Source organism: Ursus arctos, unplaced genomic scaffold (assembly GCF_023065955.2).
Source record: "Ursus arctos isolate Adak ecotype North America unplaced genomic scaffold, UrsArc2.0 scaffold_12, whole genome shotgun sequence".
Classification (NCBI taxonomy): Eukaryota; Metazoa; Chordata; class Mammalia; order Carnivora; family Ursidae; genus Ursus; species Ursus arctos.
The window spans coordinates 27,801,735-27,816,597 of record NW_026622786.1 but is presented as its reverse complement, the minus strand read 5'-3'; the positions used below and the strand labels follow the sequence as shown (position 1 = coordinate 27,816,597).

Below are 14,863 nucleotides of genomic sequence, written 5' to 3'. Positions count from 1 at the left end.
AACATTCTTCCTTTAAAAAAAAAAAAAAAAAAAAAGCTGAGGAAAGGGAAAAACCATGTCAGATTTTCCTGGCCGGTACTGCTCTTCTGGTTTATCAGACCAACATGAATTCAGATCAGCAATAGTTTCCCTGGCATTTCCTATTTTCAATAATACTGAGTTAAAACACACATCACCCTTTTCGTGGGGCGACTGGATCAGAGTTACTCCACTCCCAATAGGACTTTCGGGTTCTCCTTTCCTTCCTGGATGATTTCAGTAACAGCAAAATACAGCTCTTTGCCAACTCTTGAGACGTTTCTGGCCGCATTCCTTTTCTCTCCCTCAAAACCTAGGCTCTTGTCAAAACCTTAATTCATAGTGACTTATTAGCAACCAGAGCGAGTCGTAGAATAATCCATTATGAAGTAACCAAGCTTCACTTGGAATCAGTGAGGGGGCTTCTTGGAAAGGGCCTCATTTTCTAGAACTGGCACCAGCGGGGAATTGAGGGGGTCAGGGGAGGGGTGGCGCCAGCCCTCCCTCCTTTGTTTCATCTTTCAGGTTTGGGGTAGAGTGAGGGCCATGCCATTCTGTTCTTTTTCACTTTTTGTTTCCCCCCTGCTTGTGAAACTGGCTCTTGCGTTCTTGGTTGCTCTGTCATGACAAGTTCCACAAATGATTCACACTGAAGTGACCTTTAAAGAGCGGAGTAGAAATCAGCTAGATTTTAGGAGCCCTGAGCTGTGCGGAAGCTGGAACTTTCTGTCCCTTTAACATGAAGCTGGAGCTCACTGGTGTCCCTGTGGCTGCCCTTCCTGGCCACGTGATTTCATGGTGATTTTTAATCACCAAGCTAATGCTGGCAATATTTACATATGTAATATAGACCTTGGAAATTATTATGTAATTAAACTTCTGAAAGTGAAAATGAGATTAAGAGAAAATTTACAGGATTGGGGAAGGGGGGAGGCATGGTAAAGAGGGAAGCTTGTTTATTTTCATTCTGCAGTATTTTTTTTTAATTTTCCATTCTGTTTGTTTGCAGCATTGAGTGCCATGAAAAGGAGTTAGTCCAAGAAATAACCTTAGTTACCAATGAGTATAAAAGTTTTGCCAAATGCTTATTGCATTACTGCTTTATAAATGTTAGTCCTGCTGATGATTTGAACCAGAGAGACATTTTAAATGGTGTGTTTTAAATGCTGTCTTTTCTTCCCCCCATTCCCAGGAATAAAAATGACCCCCCTGATCGCCCAGTCCTTTGGTCTCTCTCCATTCTCTTCTGCTACCATCAAGGAACCGCCATAAAAGGGTCCTTTCTAATCACTGCCACGAGGATTCCGAGAACCATTCTCATGTACATTTCCAGCGCGCTGAAAGGCAAGGTAGGATGTCCTCAGTGTGCCCTGCAGCGGGCGCGGGAGGGGCAGAAAAGGGAACCCCTGGACGCCGGGCAGGCCCCAGGACAGGAGTGTGGACCCGTGGCAGTGGCCATTCCGAAGCCTCCAGTGTTCTTCGGATCCCATCCCACCCCCGCCTCCAGCAACCTTTTTGTCCCCAGCCTCCGTTTTGTTTACGGTTTTGTTTGTTGGGTTTTTTGGGGTTGTTGTTGGGTTTTGTTTTGTTTCGTTTTGTTTTGTTTTGCTTTTGCCCACAAGGTAGTGGAGGTGGGGTGGGGAGGGAGTAGTTCTGAGTTAGCAGGTTTTCCTTCTCATTTAAATGCTGAACAAAGGGGAGGACTTTTTCAGATAAAACTTTGACAAGTTTTTGTGGACATTTATCCTGCTTTTTTGTTTTTGTTTTTTTTAAGTAAGAAAATATACTACAAGATAGGAATAATATTTGTTTGTTTCTGTTTTAATGCTAAGATATTCCTTACTTTTCTGTTTCCTAGAGGGTGCCATGGGAAGTGACTGGTGGGGGGGGAGTTTTAGTAAGTGAGTGTGAGAGAGAATGTGTGTGTGTGTGTGTGTGCGCGCGCAGGTGTTTGCACGTGCATGTGTGTGCATGCGTGAGAGAGAGAGTGTGCATGTGTGCGAAAGAGAGAGAGAGACAGCAAGAGAAAACTTAAGAGTGCTTAAGAGTGAGAAATGGACAAGCTGACCTAAATCTCAGCTCAAAAGACAGAAAACTGTAGGGCTTTTGTGCCTGGGGGTTTTTCTCCTCCCTGGTTTTTATTTCCATGCACATTTGGTTATGAATGCCAGTGGAAACCAGAACACCAGGAAAACAGCTGTTCTCATGGTATTTCTGGCCTGCCAAACAAGGGAAGGTTGGACTTTTCCCAACTTTTCTGTTCTCACACAATGTTAATCCCTCCCCCATCCCCACCTCAGTGCTTGTGACTTGATCAGAGTTTCACAAGTTTACTTGATTCTAACCTTTTGGACATAGGTAAGTGTCCTTAGTAAATTGGGGAAATTCTACACATGGATTTATTCCTATATTTTAAATTGTTTGATATTTTTAAGGTCTATAATCAAGACTTAAGATTAGTATATGAATTAGGAATAATGGATTGAATTTCACATAAAATTATCTAGCTTCCTTATCATGAAATACATGCTAAGCAATTCCCCTGATCAGAGAGCATTTTCTTAGGTTTCTATTGAAAGATTGCATTGTAGATACTAATTACATGCCCACATTAAAAAAGAAGCAAGTTTGACTTTTTCCGAAATAAATCCTATGGTGAGATTTTCAGGGCTAAATTTCAAGCAATAAAAATACACATGCATTTTGGTGACTTGAAGAGGCATTCCAATTCCACGCCAAATCCAGCTCCTCTGGCCCCTCCTTCCTCGTTTTGCAATTGATCCTTCAATTTCAAGAAGGGTTTTTTTGAAGAGCAGAACAGGTTTCTATTTTAAATATATTCATTACATACATTAGCAATAGATAATCACAAATTAATGAGCAGTAGGGGCCCTTGCCATCCTTCCTAGAGCTAGGCTTCTTGCACTCTGGGCCAGCAGCCTTCCAGAAATCTAAAAGGGAAGTCAGTGGGTTGGTCTCTCTGGCAGAGGTCTAAAAGGTTATTTATCACTTTTGAGATCCCAGAAGGATCAAGGGGCCAAACCCCCTTTTAGTGATCTCACTACTGGAGAAATGTGTCCTTTCTTCAGTTAAGAAGACACGGTTTTCCCCACACTGTGTCTACAATTTAAACACTTCGCACCGCCTCTGTGTGATCTTTCCTGCGTGAAATGGCTCATTCACGACCACAGCCGGGCTGAAAAGTATCCAGATAAAGTTTCATCCAATTGAGTTAACATTGGGACAAGAAAATGTCCATATAAGGCTGCGTTACTTCTGGGGTCCTCAGAGACGACTATTTCAGGATTGTTCACAGGGCTTTTTTTTTTTTTTTTTTTTTAAACTCTGGGCAGTCAGTGGGACACATTCAATCCCACCCCTCCTCCAAGAGTTTTATTATTCACTCTTGAGCTGTGCATATGTCCAAACTATATTTCAAAGGACTAATTTGTCCCTTGAAATTTAGCCCTGAAAATCTCACTATGGGAATTTTTTTTTTTTTTTCAAAAAAAAAGTTAAACTTGATTCTTTTTTTTTTTTATATGGGCACATAATTAGTATCTACAATGCATTATTTGTTTCACTCTCTTTGGGATGTGGCTTTTTCAAGAGTACAAACTGGTTTGAAAAAGCGGATTTTATCATTGATGACATTTAGGGAAGATGGAAAGAGAGTTCTTTTTTTTTTAAACTAGAACCAGAAAGCTTAGTTTCCCTTTGCTAGTAAACATGGACTAACCCATTTCCCTTTTTGCTGAGGTCAGTAGCAGTCATCGCAAGGTAAGCCCACAGGAGAGAAACTTCCCTCCTCAGTGATAATAATGGTAATAATTAGTAGTAGTAGCATGTGCAGAACAGAAGAAAATCTCCCACACTGAGTGCTGCCCCAGGGGCATAAATCTCGAGTAGAAACGCACTGTGTGTCTGCAGAAACTGCCTGCTTCCTTCTTGCCTGGGTAGGTTTCTGACTGTGTTCGTTTGTTCTGACGCTGATCCCGGCAGCATGGTGCATGGTCCAGGTGCGTGTCCAGGTGCTGCTTCTGCTGTTTCTGGTGTCTTGACAAGTGCCTGCGCCAGTTCAACCAGGTATGTCTCCTACCGCGTGCCCCGGGGACACACAGAGAGGTCCTCCAGCGGACTCCATCTCTTAGGTCTGGGGTTGGCAAATCTTTCTGTGCAAGGCCAGATCGTATGAATATTTTAGGCTTTGGGGCCATTCAGTCTCAGTTGTAACTACTCAACTCTGCCGTGGTAGTAGGAAGGCAGCCACAGACGAAATGCAAATGAATGGGCATGACTGCATTCCAAAACCCTTTATTTATGGACACTGAAATGTGAATTTCATATAATTTTCACCTGTCAAGAAATGTTATTCTTCTTCTGATTTTTTTCCCAACAGTTTAAAAATGTGAAAGTTATTCTTAGCTTTGACCAGAGGAGAGCAGGCTGTCTGATGGTTCTGGCTTCTGGGCTGTAGCTTATATAGGCCATTAAAGCCATTCTTCCAATGCTGAAAGAAATGTGTTTCCTGTCTCAGAAATAAAAAGGGGAGGAGTCTGTAGAAATTCCAGCATAATGAGTATGTGTCAACTGAGAGCTAATTGTCAATGTCTTCTTCAAGAACTATAACTTTCCTGAAATAGGAAAAGAATTGTCTCTCTGATTTTTGTATATTTCACCAGCTTTTCCCTTTCAAGCTATAAATATTCCTTTAAAAATCAGAAAAAAAATTTTATACTGCAATTGTCTGAATTTCAGATTTTTTTCTTGAATCTTTCAAATTGATGGACATTTATATGTTACGTTTTCCTGTAGATTATTTAGGAAATTAATAGCCCTTAGTCAAATTTACACAAAGCAGTATTTTTCTAAGTCAGCTTTTATAATTTAAAAGTCCACAGAAATCTCACTTAGCAAAGTGTTTCTTATTATTGCCCCTCTTCCTAACAAATATACCAGCAGAAGTAAAGGGACTGATTAGACCATCCATGTTTAACATCTTATTATAAGTGGTATTAAGAATACCTTTCATTGTTCAGGGGAAAGTGGAATCTTATAGTGTAAACCTCCATTTTTGAGGCTCTTAAGAATCTTGGAGTTCATTTTAGAGTGTATTTCATTTTCTTTCGGTTTGCTTTAAGCCTGCATGTAAAGCATAGTAAAATACCATAGTACCTGCGGCTCCTGGGTGGCTCAGGCGGTTAAGTGTCTGCCTTCTGCTCAGGTCAGGATCCTCGGGGTCCTGGGATCAAGCCCGCATCCCATCGGGGTCCTGCTCAGTGGGGAGCCTACTTCCTCCTCCCCCTCTGCTGCTCCCCCTGCTTGTGCTCTCTCTCTCTCTCAAATAAATAAATAAAATTTTTAAAAAAATACCATAGCACCTTTCAGAATGGTGAGTCGTATAGCAAGTGAAACCAGACCCTATGAATGTCTAGTCATGGATGTGATATGCCAGCTTCTCTCTTCCTAGAACCGTGTGCACGTATCAGACACCAATTTACTCTGCAAAGATATTGAGATACATTACAAAAATATACTATGACTATATATATATATCTCTCTCTCCATGAAAATCAAGGCTAAGAAACATAAACTGAAAAGACTAGAGCAGTGGGACCATTGATATGCAGATATGTTGGCCACATGGTCCCATAAGGTCATTTGCCATCCCCTCTCACTATATATATAAATTCACTTTCTTTCTCTGTGGCTCCTGCACTTGTGGAAGCCTAGGGGCTCCTTGTGGATGCTGGAGGAACCACCTCTTCAGGAGAGGAGAGCAGGGGTGAGGAGGCAGAAGCCTGGGCTCTGGCCCTGTGCCTCCACCCCCTTACCCTGCCTTCCGCACAGAGCAGTGCCCCTCTGATGGGAGCTGGGAGTGGGATTCCACCGCAGGCTTCATTTGACGACAGGGCTATGCCGCTAAATCGTATGTGTAAGCCACTGGCCTGTCCCATGTTTGTGCTTCTCTCCTCTGCCTTGTGATCCTGAGGGACATACTTTCTGCGCTCTGAAATTTCACCACCTCATATGAACCCAATCCCCTTTCCCTTGGGAGTTCAAACTGTTTCGAAGACCATAAGTAGCCTCAGTATTAGCCACACCTTCATTACCATTATAAAGGCGACGGACCCTACACCAGATGTGCAGGGAGAGTGACTGTCCCTGACTCACAGAAAGGCTCAGCTAGCCGGGATCCAGATCATGGTGCATCCGTGTTGCCAGCAGGGCTGGGTCCTCAGATTCTGATCGTGGGGCTGGCGCAGTAGGCCCGGCCTTTCCCTCGCGGTGGCTCCTGCAGGACCAGGCAGTACGGGCGAACACGGGCGCTGCCGGGAGGCCCGAGGGTTAGGAGAGGGAGAGAGAGGTGGAAGCATGGAGAAGGAAGAGGAAAAAAACTTGATGTGAATTCTGATAGGGAGGAAACAGTCGCCTCTAGTCTAAATCACCTACTGGAAAACAGTGAAATACAGATCTTAAGAATAAAGATAATCACCGTATAATTGTGGTCAGAGCTGTTGGTGATCTCATTTGGCAGAAGACAAAGGGAAAGGAGCCTAAAGTGAGAAGGAATTTAGATTAGCCTTTTGAAAAATCTCCTGGCACTGTCATGAGTTCCTGGGGGAAGATTTCTGGAAATCTGATTTAAAAGTGCCGAGGCCTATTTTATTGGCCTGGTTTGGTGCAATCGGAGCTGGGAAATGCTAAAAGAGAATGAGACCCATTTGTTCCCGTCAGAACCCAGATGCTCTTCTTCACTTAACATCAAGGCGCTGGTCGTGTTTCAGCCCTGCTGCTTCAAAGCCCGATCCATCTTGGCCAGCCCCGGGAGGGAGGCAGGTGGCAGTTGGCTGCGTTTTATAGACACCCGGCCTAAGGCTGCGCAGTAACTCACTTGCAGACTGGGAGACCAAACCCCGCGTGTCATCATGTCTCATCGCTTGTCTCTCCGTCATAAATACAAATATGTGTATACCTGAAAAAATCACACGGGTACACCTCCCACATTTATTTATCCAACAACTGGGTGCTCGTTTATGCTGTATTCCAACCGTCTGAACCCGGGCATAAAGGGGAAGGGGACTGTGGTGACAGAGCCAATACACAGCGAGCTGACAAGCTAGCCAGCCTGAGAGATGCGGGAGCAGTAGGAGGCGTTCGCCTGAGACTTTTGGGTAGCAGTGCGGAGAGGTGCGTGCGTGGGCGCTGGCACGGGACTACGCAGTTCGCGAAGGGGGGCGTAGAAATGAGAGGTTCATGAAGACATCGCGTTTGGCTGAGAGCGGAGAGCGCCCGCGGGAGGTCACCCGCTGACAAGGGCAGCAGTAGCCGTGGGCTGTTTGGCGCTCCCTGCGTTGCCGGCTGTATGCTGAGCACTCGCCCTGCCCTCACATCAGTTGTTCGTTTTCCCCACAGCCCTTTGAGATAGTATCTCCAATTCATAGATGAGGCTTGAGAGGGCACGCAGCTCGGAGCAGAACTAGGTTGAAACCCGTAGCTGCTTTGCCTCCAGGACCCAAGCCCTTCCCCAGTATGCATTGCTAAGCAGGGGGAGAGGCAGTCGCAAGTACTGTCTGTGGTAGATCTCTCCGGCGTCCGTCACACGTCCGTTTGCTGACAGTTGAGCAAAAGCTTTTACAGGGCAGATTTTGTGGAGGACAGGACAGGTGTAGGGGCATTGAAAAGGGTGAAGGATGAATCATGCAATTACAGATCCAGAAAAGGCTTGTTGGGGGGGGGAGTGGTCAGGGCCCACCTTTTCCCCTCAGGCAAGTCAGTGTCAAAGCTTCTGGGAGGCTGGGCTGGCTGTTCTCAGAGATTTCCATCAAGGAGATTCTGTGGCCTCCCCCTCCCTCCCAGCACGTACCAGGAGCCTGACTGAGAAGTTCCCCTGTGGGGCTCTGCAGGCTGACGCAATGGCAGGAATGACACACCTCTTATTTCTTATGGTATCCACACACAGGTCCTCATGGAAATGTCTCCCGAAGCGTGCATCTCTTGTCCATTGATGACACAGATATCTAGCCTAACTCTGATGTTATAGATCAGTGTTCCTCTAGGTTTGAAACCCACTGGTGGGCCATAAGACTCTTCCGGATGGTTCCAAACTGACCTGAACATTCCAGAATGTTCTTTCTTCAATTCTTATAGGCAAATGGCAAAATTGCATGGGTTTTCATTTTTGCCTACAACCAAGAGCTACTAACTAATCAGTAAAGTACATAGTGTGCTTACTAAAATGCGCCATTTATGAACTAAAATTGGTGTTTTACTTCGTTTCCTGCGGACTCAAATTCATTACTCTGTCAAGACGTCAGGCTGCCGACGCTTTGCCTGGGAACACTGCAAGCTTGTGAATGTGCGCTCGCCAAGCCAGGCTTAGCAAACGGGAAAGAACACTTCGCTGTGGGCCTACCACCAGAGTCGCTGTGGGTTGGCTCTGTTGTTCAACTGCAGTTATTCTTGTCTTAATTAACATTTTACTTCTGTTGACTATTTGGCTCTTGTTTAATTTGCCGTCTTTTAATCATGTGGAGCCTCGCATTCCTCTTCAGTGCTTTGTTCTCGCAGCGGAAGTGGGGATGGGCGTGGGAAGAGAGCTGTGGGCCGAGGGCGAACGCTTGGAGAGTGACGGTTTCCCCTCCAGACTCCTGGGAGGAGCTCCTGGGTAAAGGCGGCCCTAGTCAGGTGCAGCAGTAGGTGGCTCCTGCCTGCCTCGTGGCACGGGGGTGAATCCCTCCACCTTCCTGAGCTCCTGCAGAATGAGAATGCCACTTTTGGGTCCTCCTGGTGCCCAGCCGAGAGGTGGGCTCTGCGGAGGCCGCGCTGCCGCATCACAGAGTGGGGAGAGAGTGAACTGCGTGCTTTTCTGGCTTTTTGCACATCGTACTTCTCCTCTGTGCTGAGGACTTGGCCTGGGATCACAAGGAGCCACGAGCGGTGGTTTATGTGGCCTGGATCTCCAGCCTCCGAGGGCTGTGGGTGCACGGAGCATGTGCGGGGCCATCCAGCTGCGTCCCCTTGCCGCGGTGCTCCCAGGGCTGCTGTCACGCAGCCCTGGGAGCAAATGCATGAAATGACTGGTGACCAGATGCTGGTGAGACGCCAGTCACCTCTGTCAGTCTCACGAGTGGAGAGCTGTGTGACGCCCAGCACCGCACGTCCCTCCTCCGCCGTGGGCATCCCTGCCCGTGCCCTGCTCAGCCCCTGGAGGAGAGACAAGACGCTCCTGTCTGCCTTCGTGCAGGCCCTACAGCTACCAGCCTACGGTCCTTTGGCGTCTATTGGGTATGAGACACAAAGTGGATCAGAAATGGCCGTAGCTTCCTGTCTTCCTAACAGATACACTGCTCAGAAAGGCCGCAGATGATCTTGTCCAGTCCAGGGCAAAGAAAAACCCACCGCTGCTTGGAAAACACACCCCCTCCCCTCCCTGCTTCATAGCCCACCCCCGCCACCCACACTGCCTGCCAGTCCCGTTTTTCAGCGCTCAAAATGTTGGGCTCTGTCTTCCAAGCCTTTGTGGCAGGCTTGATTTTGTAATATCTCAAAGCCTTCTCTCCCCACGGCTGGCTTTCCTTGCAGTTAACTCGGTTTCAATGATCCTTTTCTCCTAGTCCCATCAATAGCAAAGACACTCGGTGACCCGTCTCTGTCAGGTTTTGGTTCATCCCAAGCCAACTGGCAGATCTCCAGTGACTTCCCTTCTCTCCCCAGGGCAGCCCGTACAAATCAGGAAAAAAAAAAAAAAGTAATGAATATTGTGCAACTTCTCTGACTGGATTATGAACACGATGTGAAGTTTCTGAAAAGGACACAGTGCTCTTGGTAGCTGACGTTGCCGTAATGGCGTCTTCACGTCCAGACGGCCGTTCTCCCAGGAACAGCAGTGGCTCTGGGTCCTGCCACTCCCCAGCTATTCTGGGGGAAGCCAGCTGATGGTGAGGCACCCTGGAGAGGTGCCCCCAAGTGTGCATGTTTTAGGAAGAAGCTAACATGTGTGTCAATATGATAGTTTGCATTAAGGCCCATTTATAGATGATGGTAATCCTCACAGCCCAGCTGTTTGGTGGCAAATGCTACTACCCTGGCTTTAGATAGAAAGGAATTGAGACACCTATTTGTCAGGGGCCCCCGACTGTCTGCGAGAAAACTAACTGTATGCTCATGTTTCCTGGTGCCTGGCTCTGAGCCTGCTGTGTGTAGGGGCCTGGCTTTATGTGCCGTCTTGGGAGCAGCCTCTCTGGAGCCCAGCTCCCACCTGCTGTGGGTGTGTTGCAAGGGTCAGGGCTCAGGAGGGTGAGGCCCTGAAGCCCTCTTCCCCAAGTGGGCCTTAGCAGCCTCTCCTCCTTCTGCAGTGAGGCCCGGTGAACAGCTGCCATCTTAGGCTGCGCTCTGAGGTCCTTCCCAACTTGAAATTCTTCCGCCGTCTCAGAGAGGCAATTCGTTGAGTGAATGACTGCATCACCATGGGGAAGGGAAGGTCAGCTGTGCATGCAGCCCTCGGCTAATCAGAAAACCCTCCTGAGAGGCGACCGAGTATTAGGCATTAATAACTTTGACTCTCCGTAGTGTATAATTCCTGAAGCCAAGAATACCTCCACTTACTGGGCACCTGCGTGCACCAGGTGCTATGCTATCTATGTATTTACCATCTCCAGCCTCACAAATAATCCTGTGACGGTGGTATGATTATTATCCTTCTTCCTTTTTTTTTCTTTTAATAGATGGTGTACTTCGGTTCAGAGAAGTTTAATGGCAGCCTGCTCTGGGACAGGAGGAAAGCAACAGAGCTGAGTGTTGAAATTTCTCTAGAGACCTAATAAATCATTCCTTCTTCCTTGTCCAAGTTCTGAACAACCGAGAGACATAAGAGTCAAGCAGATAAAGACTAAACCTTGAGGGGCGCCTGGCTAGGCTTAGTTGGTGGAGCGTGTGACTTGATCTCAGGGTTGTAAGTTTGAGCCCCATGTTGGGTGTAGAGATTACTTAAAAATAAAGCCTTTAAAATGTGTTAAGGGGCTCCTGGCCTCAGTTGGTTGAACGTCAGACTCTTGGTTTGGGCTCAGGTGTTGATCTAAGGGTCCTGGGATCAAGTCCCACATCGGGCTCTGTGCTCAGTGCGGAGTCTGCTTGTCCCTCGCCCTCTCCCCATGCCCTTTCCCCTGCTCATACACACATACTCTCTCTTTCTAAAATAAGTAAATAAATAAAATCTTCAAAAATAAAAGTAAAAATAATTTAAAAATGCATTAAAACATTTAAAAAATCACCTAAGAGTACCTAAGGAACGTGTCAGAAGATGCATTGTAGGAACAGCTTATTAATGTTTCATTCCTGAAACAGAGACCAGCTCACCCTCTCCCAGGCCCAGCCAACAGTATAGCCTTGCCTCGGGGGGTTTCTCCTGTCAGCTTACCTCCTACGAGCGGAGAAGGTGTGCTCTCAGTAACAGGTGGATCCCAGAGAGAATGACAGAGGGCTGAGCCAGCCTGAACTCTGCCCCTCCCCCCAAACTCACCAGTCCCTTAAGTCAGCCTCCCCCTCTGGGAGCAAATGAGAGGTGTTACCCTAAAGGAGGTCCCTGGCCATGGAAGCACAAATACAAGGTTACCCAGCACCAGGATTCCAAGTGGATTTCTCAGTCCACTAGGGCACTCCTTCCACAGGATAAGAACTCAGACCCTAGAACTGTACAGATCATGGGGCCCCCTCCCCTCATTATAGCAGAATCTGGGGTCCAGAGGGCTCGAAAACCTCAGCCAGGGTCACACAGTGGACAGTGCTTTTTCTCCTCTGCCTTGTGTCTTTTTCTCTCCTTTGCCTTCACAAGTGTCACTGAGACACTGGAGATAGACAAGCACACCACCTTACATGGTGTGAGCTGCCCTGGCCTACCTTTTAAGCAGAACTGTAGGTAGATCTGTCCCATTCCTTGGCCAACATGGAAGTCAGTTCTGTGCTTCTACGGCAGAAGGGTGTGGAACATTTGGATCCTGGGAAGGACGAGGTCTCCCCTCTTGTTAATGGTTCCAAGTCCCCGGCTTCCTTCTCCAAGCCTCTTCTCCTTACACTTTAGCTCTCCCTTTTTTTCTGGAAGACATTTATCCACATCTTTTTTTTTAAGATTTATTAATTTATTTCAGAGAGAGCGTGTGTGGTTGTGAGCAGGGGACGAGGCTGAGGGAGAGGGAGACAAGCAGACTCCCCACTGAGCAGGGAGCCTGATGCAGGTCTCGATCCCAGGACCCTAAGATCATAACCTGAGCCCAAATCAAGAGTCAGTTGCTTAACCCACTGAGCCACCCAGGCACCCCAACATGTATCCACATCTTCTGAGAACTCCTCCTTCCTCTCCTTCCCCCTTCCTTGGATCTGGACCCTATACCCATTTCCTAGCAGTTTGATAAAGTAGGAAGAAGGCAGACAGGTCTGGGCTTGAATTACAGCTTCTCCACTTACTGTGTGACATTGGACAGACCCCATATATAAAGCAAATTCTTAAACCTACCTCATTGGCAGTGAGAGGGTCCACTAAGTCGTACATATACCATAACATGCCGTCTGGCTCAGCACATGCTCCGTGTGTGTTTCTCTTGTGAGGGAAGGAGAGGGTTCATTACTTTTGCTTACTCGCTCATTCACCAGATATTGGATGTCTACCATGTAGCTAGACAGGTTGGGTACAACAATGCCTGTTCCCCAGGATTATTATAGGTAATTAAATAGGTCATGTTTGCAAAGCTCTCCGCGTCGTGCCTGCACGTAGGGGTACGTACTGAAGAAATGGAAGTCATTATCATGATCGCCAGCCCACTAAGCGATGAGCACGCCGATTCTTTCCTATGCACTTGGAGTAGGGCTGAGCTCCAGAGGTTATTCATGCACCTGCTCAGTTAGAAGTGTATCCACATCCACAGGGAAGTCCTCAGATTATACCTTTCTCTTCCCAGGGCCACCGCGCTAGTGACTTGTTGGAGGCAGTTGAATGGCTAAGAGCGGCCCTGCCAGTCCCCCTAGTCCAGAATGATGCCCAAGCTTTCCCCTCACGAAGGGTGATGGTGAGGGAAAGTTAGCGTTCAGATCCAAACCCGTGACCGGGAGACAAGAACTGACTGTGGTCTGAGGTTGCGGAAACATGCCCCGCACAGCAGTCTGGCCCCTCTCTTCTGCACCTAGGGCTCATTTTCTTCTTCACTCCCGTCTTCAGCAGGCCTGGGCCGTTGTATCACTGCCTATCAAAGGCAACCGGGGCTTTTCCAGCAACACTGGTTCAAAGGTCATCTGTTGCAAGGAGTCGCCATTTGCTCTACTCTAAGACTGTTCACAAGTCTGAGCATCCTGTAGGACGGGAAGCAACCCCTTACTGCTCTTTGTGCCTTCTCGTCACGGCACGCTCTAGCTGCACGGGCAACATGCTGAGGGAGATGGCCTGTGTTTTTAACTTTGGTCTTCTGTGAAAACTCCCTTTGAAGTTAGCAAAATCCAATTTCCTCATAAATAAGGAAGCAGGTGACACATGAAAACACCGCTCTGATAAATAGTGTTCGATGTGGGGCTGTGGCAACTGCAGATGGATTCCTGTGTCCTTCCCATCTGCAGGCTCGTGTCTGCTGTGGGCGCCATGCTTGCTTGGCCACCGAGGCTGGGCTCGCCGTCATCTGTGATTCCCAGCCAGGGTGGGGGCTGGGTTGGAGGAGGCGGTTTAGAATCGAAGATAGAACTTTCACAGTCCCAGTTCTCAGCATTACCCTAATTGCTTAAGAAATGTAAACGTTATTCAACCCAACCCCCATAGGTGATGGGATGAAGGAGGGCACATGTGATGACATGTGACAACATTGGGTGTTGTATGAAGTGTTGAATCACTATATTGTACACCTGAAACTAATATTTTACACTGTATGTTAACTGGAGTTTACGTAAAAACTTTAAAAAATTTAAAGATTATAGTTTCAACATTTCCCAAATTCATTTAGTGTGGGAAATGGAATTAAACCATTAAGTAGCTCCTATCCCAAACCTAATCTTCCTCACGGCGGAAAGAAGGTTTCTTCGTGTCATCTCTCTATCTGGACTGCTTCTGGGACAGTTATTATCAGAGGGCTCCGAATGCCCACCTCTGAACCCATGCCTTCCCCTCCTCTCTTCCATACCCTTCTAAGCAAGACAGTGACTGGGAGGACATTCCTCAGCTGTCGTCCCCCGGTTGTCATTGTCCTAGACATGGAGACTGGTTGGGAGGAAGAAGTGATTGTTGGCCAGGGACTAAAGGATGCATTCATCAAATAAAACCTGGAAGGTGTGAATCCCAGTGGTTGAGGGAATAAAAGCCACATCAGTGCCCCAGTCACTAACGCACGTTCTGCTACAAGCTGGAGTCTCATGGTGCTCTGGCTATCGGCCTCTGTGTGTCATCTTGGACTGACTTCCACATGGGGGTGAATCTCAGTCACATACTCGGATATGTGGGAAATACTGTATCATGGTTCTCAACCTAGTTTCTGACTTGGAGCTCCCATTACACTGGACTGGCAGGAAATGTCGGCTGTTATTCTTGGGCTCTTCCCCCATGGCCTTATAGGAGATTTCAGGTGTCCCCGAGCATTAGTTCACACAGGCTGCCCTTGAGACATCCCCCTTTCCTATTCATGGCATCCCATCTTCTAGGCCTTACTTGGGGAGCAGGAATCTTTTGCAAAGCCCCTCATGGTCTTATCTGCCTGGATGTGTACTGTGAGTTAGCCAACCCTCCTGCTTTGTCTGGGGTGTTCTGGTTTTAGCGCTGAAAGCCCTATGTCTCTGGAACCCCTTCAGTCCCAGCAAACCCATGTCCTCAGAGTGG

The 14,863-nt window shown here is 47.4% G+C and overlaps 1 protein-coding gene across 3 annotated transcripts in view; it reads left to right on the top strand.

Annotated features, from left to right (window-relative positions):
- SLC44A3 (solute carrier family 44 member 3) overlaps positions 1 to 14,863 on the top strand; it is a 94,553-nt gene that overhangs the window by 58,172 nt on the left and 21,518 nt on the right. For 2 of the 3 annotated variants that reach the window (XM_048220433.2, XM_026497565.4), the window contains exons 11-12: positions 1,211 to 1,367; positions 4,021 to 4,104. In XM_048220433.2, the coding sequence (XP_048076390.1) occupies positions 1,211 to 1,367; positions 4,021 to 4,104 (241 nt within the window). Of the gene's footprint in view, positions 1 to 1,210; positions 1,368 to 4,020; positions 4,105 to 10,745; positions 11,252 to 14,863 lie in introns of those variants that run through there. The other variant, XM_026497567.4, reaches the window with a different exon arrangement.